Source organism: Scylla paramamosain, chromosome 5, assembly GCF_035594125.1.
Source record: "Scylla paramamosain isolate STU-SP2022 chromosome 5, ASM3559412v1, whole genome shotgun sequence".
NCBI lineage: Eukaryota > Metazoa > Arthropoda > Malacostraca > Decapoda > Portunidae > Scylla > Scylla paramamosain.
The window spans coordinates 7,436,692-7,446,691 of NC_087155.1; the positions used below are offsets into that span (position 1 = coordinate 7,436,692).

The window sequence follows — 10,000 nt, forward strand, 5'->3', positions numbered from 1 at the left end:
TCACCAGCCTCCCTCAAACACAAGCCCTTAAGATAATTCACGTTTACTATAACATAATGATGGGAGTTTTAAGCCGCGTTTCTCAAGGGTGTACTGGAGAAGGGACTGTATTACTCCTGCTGCTTTCTCCTGCTCCCCCACCCCCTTCCCTTCAAGTATGTCTCCCTCACTCCAGCCTCCTAGTGCCTCTCCCTAAAGTGAAGTGTGGCCAGGAGCGCGCTGTGAGGAGGGGCTGTGTGACGTCAGGAGGAGTGACACCTGGTGAGGCTAAAATGAGAGAGAGAGAGAGAGAGAGAGAGAGAGAGAGAGAGAGAGAGAGAGAGAGAGAGAGAGAGAGAGAGAGAGAGAGAGAGAGAGAGAGAGAGAGTTATAAGTATATTCAAGCTTGTATATTCTTTTTTTTTTTTATGTATTTTGCCATCAACTTTTATTAAGGCAACATTAATAGTGAAAAAGATCCACTTGGCTTTGTTGGTAAGTGGAGCACGACTAGAGATCCACTAGAAGATGTGAAGGTAATGAAACACGTGGAGGTGGTGGAAGAAGTGTGAGGATTTCATTGGAGGGACGGGAAAGGAGAACGTCGAGGTGGAGAGAATGAGGGTACAGGGGTGGAGTAGTCGTGGTGATGGTGGTGGTGGTGATGATGTTGGTAGTGGTAATGGTGGTGATGGTGACAGTGGTAATGGTGGTGGTGATGATGGTGGTAGTGGTAATGGTGGTGATGGTGGTGGTGGTAGTAGTGGTAGTGGCAATGGTGGTGGTGGTGATGGTGGTAGTGATGGTGATAGTGGTAGTGGTGGTAATGGTGGTGGTGGTGATGGTAGTGGTAATGGTGGTGATGGTGGTAGTGGTAATGGTGGTGGTGGTGATGGTGGTGGTGGTGATGGTGGTAGTGGTAATGGTGGTGATGGTGGTAGTGGTATTGGTGGTGATGGTGGTAGTGGTAATGGTGGTGATAGTGGTGGTGGTAATGGTGGTGGTGGTGATGGTGGTAATGGTGGTGGTGGTGATGGTGGTAGAGGATCAGCTGGAGGGATCGAATTGTTTGGAATCAATTTCTCATAAACCAATATTAGAAATCGCTTTTTTTTTTATTAATTTCTTTCTCTTCTTCTTGTATCATCAGTGTATTTACATATATTTACCATATATTTACTTAGTTGTAGTACACAGGGCTTGAAATACAGTCGTGTGGTCCTGTCTCTGCATCTATATTTGTACAGTTTTCCTCCACTTCCTTAAAATTCCTTGTGTGCGTGCGTGCGTGCGCGCGTGCGTAGGCGTGTGTCACTTCTCCCATAAAGATACAGCGTTGGTTCGATTTAAATAAAATTATTTAAATCAAGTGATTTAAATCTATTTAAGTCAAAGTAAAAGAAATTTTAATTGAAATAAAAATTAAATATACTGTACTAAAAACTATTTAAGTGTTATATTAAGAATAAAAAAAATCATGATTTAAGTAAAAATAAAATGTACATATTAAAAAATTATTTGTGTTATATTGAAAGTAAAAAAATCATTATTTAGATAAAAATAAAATATACTGTATTAGAAATTATTTACGTGTTATACCAATTGACAGTAAAAATAATTATTTAAATCAAAATTACATATAATGCATTGAAAAATGATTTAAGTGATATATCGAGAGTAAAAACTGTAATTTAAATCAAATTAGATGGGGCGTAGTCACTTCTCCTACAAGCCTACAATAACTGGAGTACTGCCACATATCCTACACATAGATGGTCATATTTCCTACACAAAAACAAGTATCCGTCATATATCCTACACATAAAATGACTACCCTCCAGGTCAAATATCCTTTAAATACACCAGTTTTAGAGTAATGCCATATTTCCTACAGAGATACAGCATACCTCCTACACTCAAAAACCTGTTCTGTCACATATCCTACAAGGATACAGCATATCTGCTACACACAATAATATGTTGTCACATCTCCTACATTGCTCCTACAGGCGCACCCCCTAGCTTGGCGCCTCTGCACTCGGAGCTTCTGGCTCAGTACACTCCTGCCGACCTTGACTAGTCAACAAGTAGATAAGTTGTTATACATCCGTTCGGCGTAGTATCGTTCACATTCAGACATCATGGGTCGAGTTTAGTCTCGACCCAGCAGTATTTTTTTCTCCATTCGACGGGACAGACGGCATTATTGTACTCGATTGCGCCTGGACCAAGCATGGCTAGTATTGAGGGGAACATCCGCTTCAATGCAGTGGTTTACAAAGACAACTCTGGATTCCGGTACCTCCGAAATGTGGCAAGAAACAACAAACTATACCTGCGTTGCATTCATCACCCCAACTGTGGAGGAAGAGCCGTATTGTCGGAGGTAAGAACAGTTGTAAAATGTTATAGACCAGGAGTTTGGTAAGATTTAATCAACTTCACTGCTAAAGGTTTTCCGTTAAAACGATGGAGATCACTGGCAGAGTCACTGGTGATGATGGTGGTGTTAGGTGTTGTTCGAATTATTAAGCAGTTATATTTTACAGACAACTGGTGTCATCAGAGCAACGCAAGGTCACAACCATGAATCATCCGACTATGCTGCAACAGATCTGAGGAACACTCTCAAGATGAAGGCTGCTGAGGATGTGGGCTCTACCAGCAACTCCGAGATCTTCAGGCGGGTAACAAGACATCACCAACATGGAGCAGATGTGTCTTTCTCATCTGTAGAGCGAAGCATGCTTCGAGCCAAGCGCCGAATTCAACCGAGGCAACCACACACTGCAGAGGAGTGCGCCAACATTCTAGAAAGCTTAGAGGCCCAGGCCTTTAACGTAAACTTCAGATCTGTCGTCACAGATCAGGGAAGTGGTCATTTGGCAATTATTTTTTATTCTCTAACCCTGGTACCACTGATGACCACAATTAAGGAATGGAATTTTGATGGTACTTTTTACACTGTGCCTGCACTCTTCTACCAGCTCTTCACATTACTTGGATTTTACAAAGGTCATTCATTCCCACTCATCTTCACCTTGATGACATCAAAGTCTAAAAAGTTGTATGATATCACAATGCAAAGAGTGAAGGAACTCATCCCCAACCTGAATCCTGAACAAGCAATGGGTGATTTTGAAAGCAGTTCTGGTAAAGCAATTCGCTCTTGCTGGCCACAGGTTCAGATTGGGGGCTGTCAGTTCCACTTTTCACAAAACCTGTACCGGAAAATTCAGAAACTGGGGCTAACTGAACTTTACAAAGACAACAAACAGTTTAATAAGTGGGTCAAAAAGATCATGACACTAAGTTATGTGCCAGCCAACCAGATGCATGAAGCAGTTGACTCTCTGTTCCAAGAAAATTTTGACTTGAATGATCATTCCCAGCCAAAAATTACTGCATTCAAAACCTACATCACAGAGTACTGGATTCGAAAAGTCACTCCACAACGGTTATCTGTCTTCGAATTTTCTCGTGGAACTAACAATGATGCAGAGTCGTACCACAGCAGACTGAAAGCCATTGTCCGCCAGCACAAGCCAAACATTTACACTTTCCTCACACATCTGAATAATCTGATAACAGACACAACTAAGGACATTGAACGTGTGGATGCTGGCTTGGACATCACTCGTCAGAAAAAGGAGAAGTTTGTCAGAAACATTGAGCGCAGGCAGAACTTGAAAGAACAATTACAGAATGGCACATACACATTAACCCAATACATTAATGCTGTCGCTTACACATTTGATAGCTCTGTTTCAGCATTTCAACTTCCTGGAGACAGTGCTGATGAAAGTGGGGATGAGCATCAAGGCCCTGACAACGCAGCTGGTACTCAAGATGTTCCTCCCGAACTTCGGTGCAGCATCTGCTTAAGGCGAAGGGAAAGGACAGTTGTTCTTTTGCCCTGCCGACATGCCTCCTTCTGTGCAGATTGCATAACTATCCTTGTATCAGCAGCAGATGCTAACAACCCGGCAACATGTCCCACTTGTCGTACTGCCATTCAAGACAGGCTTGAAGTTTACGTTTAAAATGTGCCATAGTAATTTTTTTTTTATATATATACGTACGTTTTAGTGAGAAATGAAAAAAAATATCATTGTAATGCCATATTTTATATATGTAAGTTTTACTGAAAAATAAAAAGTGCCATTTTAATTCATGTGCCTTCCAGTTTTTACAATCATATTTTTTACTTGTAGGAGATATGACAGTATAAATGTAGGAGTTATGCCGGATGCACCATACTGCCGCAGCTCCTACACAAAAACAAGTGTCAGGCACATTTCCTACATAACAACTTGATACCCAGCGTATTTCCTACACCTACTGCGTGTAGGAGATATGCTGTATCTCTGTAGGAAATATGTCACTACTCTAAAAACTGCTTAATTTGTATTTGATGTGTCCTGTAGGAAATGTGGCGTAGGAAATGTGGCGCGGCCCCATTAGATATACTGTATTAAAAATATATATATATAAGTGTTATATTGACTGTAAAATGTCTTATGATTTCAACTATATATATATATATATATATATATATATATATATATATATATATATATATATATATATATATATATATATATATATATATATATATATATATATATATATATATTGCATTTGAATATTTTTCTTGTAAGAGACGGCAATGATTCAGTGGTGTCTGACTTGCTGCAGTACCAGCACAAGAGGAAGGGAGAAAAATACTCAAATGCACAGAGTTGTAAATAAACGGCTCTAAATCCGAGTGGGGTCAATTAATTAATGGGGTGCCTCAAGGATCAGTATTAGGGCCATTGTTTCTTGTAATATATATCAATGATTTAGATAGTGGAATTAGTAGTGATGTTAGTAAATTTGCGGATGACACGAAGATAGGTAGATTAATTAGATCAGAATGAGATGCCATCGCCCTGCAGGCAGATTTGGATAGGATGAACGAATGGACAGACAGATGGCAAATGCAGTTTATTATTAACAAATGCAAAGTACTTAGCGTAGGCAGAGGAAACTTACACAGTAGGTACACAATAAACAACGAAACTCTGGTAGGTTCAGGGTATGAAAAAGATATAAGAGTTATAGTTAGCTCTGAACTCCGTGTAGGAAAGCAATGTACAGAGGCCAGAAACAGCAAATAAGGTATTAGGATTCATTTTTAGGAGTGTTAAAAGTAGAAGCCCCAAAGTGATATCAAAGTTATATTTGGCGCTAGTCAGTCCTCATCTAGACTACGTTGTACAGCTTTGGTCCCCGTATTACAGGAAGGATATAGGTCTATTAGAATCAGTACAAAGGAGAATGACTAAAAGGATACAGGGGATGAGGAGTATTCCTTACGAGGCGAGATTGAAACTATTAAATTTGCATTCTTTAGAGAGACGTAGGTTAAGATGGGACTTGATAGAAGTCTTTAAGTGGTATAAGGGTTATAACAAGGGGGACGTAAGCAAAATTCTTAGGATCAGTAACCAGGCTAGAACAAAAAATAAAGGGATTCAAGCTTGAAAAATTTAGGTTTAAAAAAGAGATAGGAAGAAATTGGTTCTCAAATAGAGTGGTAGATGAATGAACGGACTCAGTAATCAAGTTGTTAGTGTTAAGTCATTAGGGAGCTTTAAGAGACGATTAAACAGATTTACGGATGGGGATGATAGGTGGAAATAGGTAGGTATGATTCATACAGGGACTGACACGTGTAGGCCTGATGGCTTCTTGCAGCTTCCCTTTATGTTCTTATTATAAAAAGAAAAATTAAGGTATTTTTGTTGATAATAACAATAAATGTGATTATGAAGTTGAATGAGTTTTTTTTTTTTCTCTAGTGCAAAGTAAGTCAGTTACTTTAACGCACGGTTTCCCAACCTGAGGTACATGTGCCCCCAGTGGTACATTTGCACTTTTGAGGGGGTACATTGGGTCTCAGAGAATAACCTTCTTCTTCTTCTTCTTCTTCTTCTTCTTCTTCTTCTTCTTCTTCTTCTTCTTCTTCTTCTTCTTCTTCTTCTTCTTCTTCATACGACCTTAATCCCACTGTATTGCAGGGTCAGCCGCTCGAGTTATCCTTCTCTATCTGTTTCTATCCATTGCATCATCTTCTTGCACTCCCAGCTTGTTCATATCACTCCTTATTACGTCTCTCCATCTTATTCTCTGTCTCCCAACCCTCCTCCCTCCCCTAACCTCCACCATCATTGCCTTCCTCACTGGTTCATCCTCTTCTCTCCTTATCACGTGTACAAAATATCTTAGTCGTGCTTCTCCTGCCTTCTCCTTGATATTACACATTCCACACATTCTTCTTATATCTTCACTTTGTCTCCTTTCTAACAGTGAAATGCCTGCCATCCATCTCAGAGAATAACCACCACTGCAATACATAGTGTTGTAGTATGCAGTCAAACTACACAATGTGTTTTTATTTACATTTTACACTAGTTTCAGAAAGTAAAACCTTCATTTAGATTATATTAAGAGTAGGATGAATACCATGTGGTTTTCACTATTATGGAAGTAACTGTGAGCCCACTCTGTACTGGGCCTGAAAGGTTCAGGTACGGGATGTAAAGATCATTCTGGATAATTATAAGAAAGATATGTATGTGATGGATCAACATATCTTGTAAATTACTTGAGTTTAGTTTACTGATGTTGTCACTTTTAAGATTCTTGTGCAGTTTACATACACAAATTACATAGTAAAATAATATCAAATTATTACAATTTCATCCTCTTTCTTGTTAATTTATTTCTGGGTACACGGGAATTTATAAAAATATCCAAGGGGCACAGAGAAACAAAAAGGCTGGGAAGCCCTGCTTTGACGTAAGAGATCTAATTAAATTATTAGTCCTACTTGTGATTTTTATGTGAAAAATTTGTTGTGTGATGTATATTAAACTATGACTTCATTTAACATTTGCCAAGTTTAATACAAGAAAATGGCCTCATAAGACTGAAACAAATAATCAGTGCAAACAAACAAATATTGAAGTAAAAAAAAAATAATAATTTAAATAAAAAAAATCGACTTAAGCAAAAAAGATCCGATTTAAATAAATCGATATATATATATATATATATATATATATATATATATATATATATATATATATATATATATATATATATATATATATATATATATATATATATATATATATATATATATATATATATATATATATATATAATAAAAATCATGACATTTCCAACCCTGGCTCTGACAAAATCCTACCTGTCTGGGGAAAACTTGATTAAATCAATCGCCTTCTTTTCTTCATAAAAAAAAAAAAAAAACGTGAATAAGTTATGTACATGAATATGGATACGCTCGCTAACGCTGTGCCGTCGTCTCTTGGAGGTAAATAAGATGGAATTAAATTAGATATTGACTAGAAAATACGAGTTGGATACATAAAGCAATGGATGTGCTGAAAGTGTAGGAAACAGAAAATAACAGGATTCTGGTAAACAATATTTGAAGTACAGGGATACATATTTAAGGAGCAAAGTTTATAAATAGTGTCATTGCTGTGGAAGGTACCTAATATTAATATCTATAATTTTTCAACAGAATTTTAAAAATAATAAATAAAAAAAAAAAAGATCCTGGAAAACACGATTTGAAGGGATGCGTATTTAAAGGACCAAAGTTTTAAGAGACTGCTATTGCTATGGCAGGTGCATACAACCTAATATATATGTATTTCATTTTTCCCTACAGAGTTCAAGTAATTGTGCTGTTCTTCCCTTGCTCCCTGACAGCTTGCCTGAGTACATAAACACTGCCTCTAATCACATCAACTCTGACTTTTAACGGCACACTTTTAACAGTTTTGATTTTGACGCTAATGAGTTGACTGAAGATTTTATATATATATATATATATATATATATATATATATATATATATATATATATATATATATATATATATATATATATATATATATATATATATATATATATATATATATATCCATTTTCTACAGTTCATTCCTTATGTATTGTATTTTGTATTCAAGAACTTTCGAGAAGCCTCCGATAAGTATATTTTAGTTCGGGTTTTACTTTTTTTTTTTTTTATGGAGTGTCCGAGTCTCTCTCTCTCTCTCTCTCTCTCTCTCTCTCTCTCTCTCTCTCTCTCTCTCTCTCTCTCTCTCTCTCTCTCTCTCTCTCTCTCTCTCTCTCTCTCTCTCTCTCTCTCTCTCTCTCTCTCTCTCTCTCTCTCTCTCTCTCTCTCTCTCTCCATCTTCCTTACATCTCCCTGTCTTCCTCTCGGCTTCAGGCCCCCAAGACTCGCTGAGTTATTTTCTTTCGCCTCTATATATCTCACTTCTCTTTGTGAACGCTAAAGGGGCCGGGCGGGGCACTTTGAGGCCTGGAGGTTCCCGTGTGTGGCAGTGATGAGGCAGATAGAGTGGGACGGGTGACGGGGCAACGGGGAGAAGAGGAAGGGAGCTGGGGAGAACGGAAGGGGCGGGAAGGGAAACATTACTTGGGAGAACAGGAAAGGGAGGAAATGGGAAGGAAAGGAAGATGGGGATGAGAGGCACGAAGGAACGGGTAGGAGAGGAAAGAGAGGTTCGGAGCTTAGGAGGAACTAAACGAGGGCAAGGTTTTTAAGGTTATGGGAAGAACGGAACAGGGCAGAACGGCACGGGATGACGAATGGGGGCGAGATGCACGGAGCGAAATTTTGGCGTGGCGGAGAGCTGGCAAAAGAAGAACGGAGTGCGAGGAACGAAAGGGGACGTAGCGGGCTCTCAGGGGAGGATCGAAAAGGGGAGGACTGGGGCGGAACAGTGGACGGAGCTGACAGGAGCGAAACGAATCGGGGCGTGGAGGCCGAAGCAGGGAGGAATGCAGCTGGGGTGACGGGGACAGGAGGACAGGCACGGTAGGAGGAGGACCGTATTTGTGTGCAGCGATGAAGTTCGGTGACGTGTGGCATTTTGGCTGGACATGGGCTTGGCTGCAGCGAAGTGTTAGGAATTATTGTGGGGTGGACTGCGGGCCTGACACACACACACACACACACACACACACACACACACACACACACACACACACACACACACACACACACACACAGGGGGAGGAGGTATACCAGTTTTAAAGAGCTGGTGACGTGGCGAGGCGCTAAGACGATCTAAGAGACCTTGGAGGGGAACCAGAACCCTCAGTGTGGTGAACCTTAACCTGCCATCCGTGGTGTATCACAAACCCCTTCCTTTTAGTGCCCCATCTGTACCCCAGCTTCCCCTCCCTCCCCTCTACAATACCCATACAGCCTCCATCCTCCCCTCCCCAATGTATAAACTGCCCGGACGAGCCTCAGCTGACCACCCCTTCCCCTCGCTCCCCTCCCCGAGTCCTGTGTCAGCTAATCCACTTAACAAGGTAAGCTGACCCCTTAAGTGTGAGTTCTGGCGGGTGTTGAGGGCCGTGAACCCACCTGAGGAGGATTGTCGCGCCCCGGACCGGATTAGTTTGGGCAGCGACGGCCGATGCGATCTTGTTTCCCAGGCCCGCCTGCCAGCCAGCCGTGCCCCGCCGCCGCCGCCACCCGCTGCCAGCCCGCTCGTCACCCTGATTAAAGGTTTAGTTAGCCGACTGACTGATATTTTTCTTCTGTCTAGATGGTTGGTAGGTTATCCGACTGACTGTTTGACCTAGTTTATAAAGGAAAGCGATGTCTGACAGTTTTGAATGGTCGACTGGCTGGCTGGCTGAATGACCAATCTTTAACTTAGCTATAGGCTTTTTTCCTTATTGGAAAGAAGAGTTAATTTCTTATTTAAATGGCTAATGGACTTGAATATTTCTTCATCCTGTGACTGCCTGAATTACTCAAGTATATATATAACGTTTTTATTATTATTATTTTTATTCTTTATTAACTGACCAATGACTTGCTATCCAAGACGTTATATAATGGCAAGTTATTCAAGAGCGAGTCTTCGCCTACATACATAAGCAGGCGGTTTTAAGGCAA

At 40.1% G+C, this 10,000-nt stretch overlaps 2 protein-coding genes across 3 annotated transcripts in view; both read left to right on the forward strand.

The window, feature by feature from the left end:
- LOC135100476 (ankyrin-3-like) overlaps positions 1–10,000 on the forward strand; it is a 251,464-nt gene that overhangs the window by 26,737 nt on the left and 214,727 nt on the right. The window lies entirely within an intron of this gene.
- LOC135100475 (uncharacterized) lies at positions 1,687–4,149 on the forward strand. Its single transcript, XM_064003417.1, has 2 exons — positions 1,687–2,365; positions 2,529–4,149. Exons 1-2 carry the CDS (start codon positions 2,213–2,215, stop codon positions 4,020–4,022), a joined length of 1,647 nt encoding a protein of 548 aa, XP_063859487.1. The 5' UTR covers positions 1,687–2,212; the 3' UTR covers positions 4,023–4,149.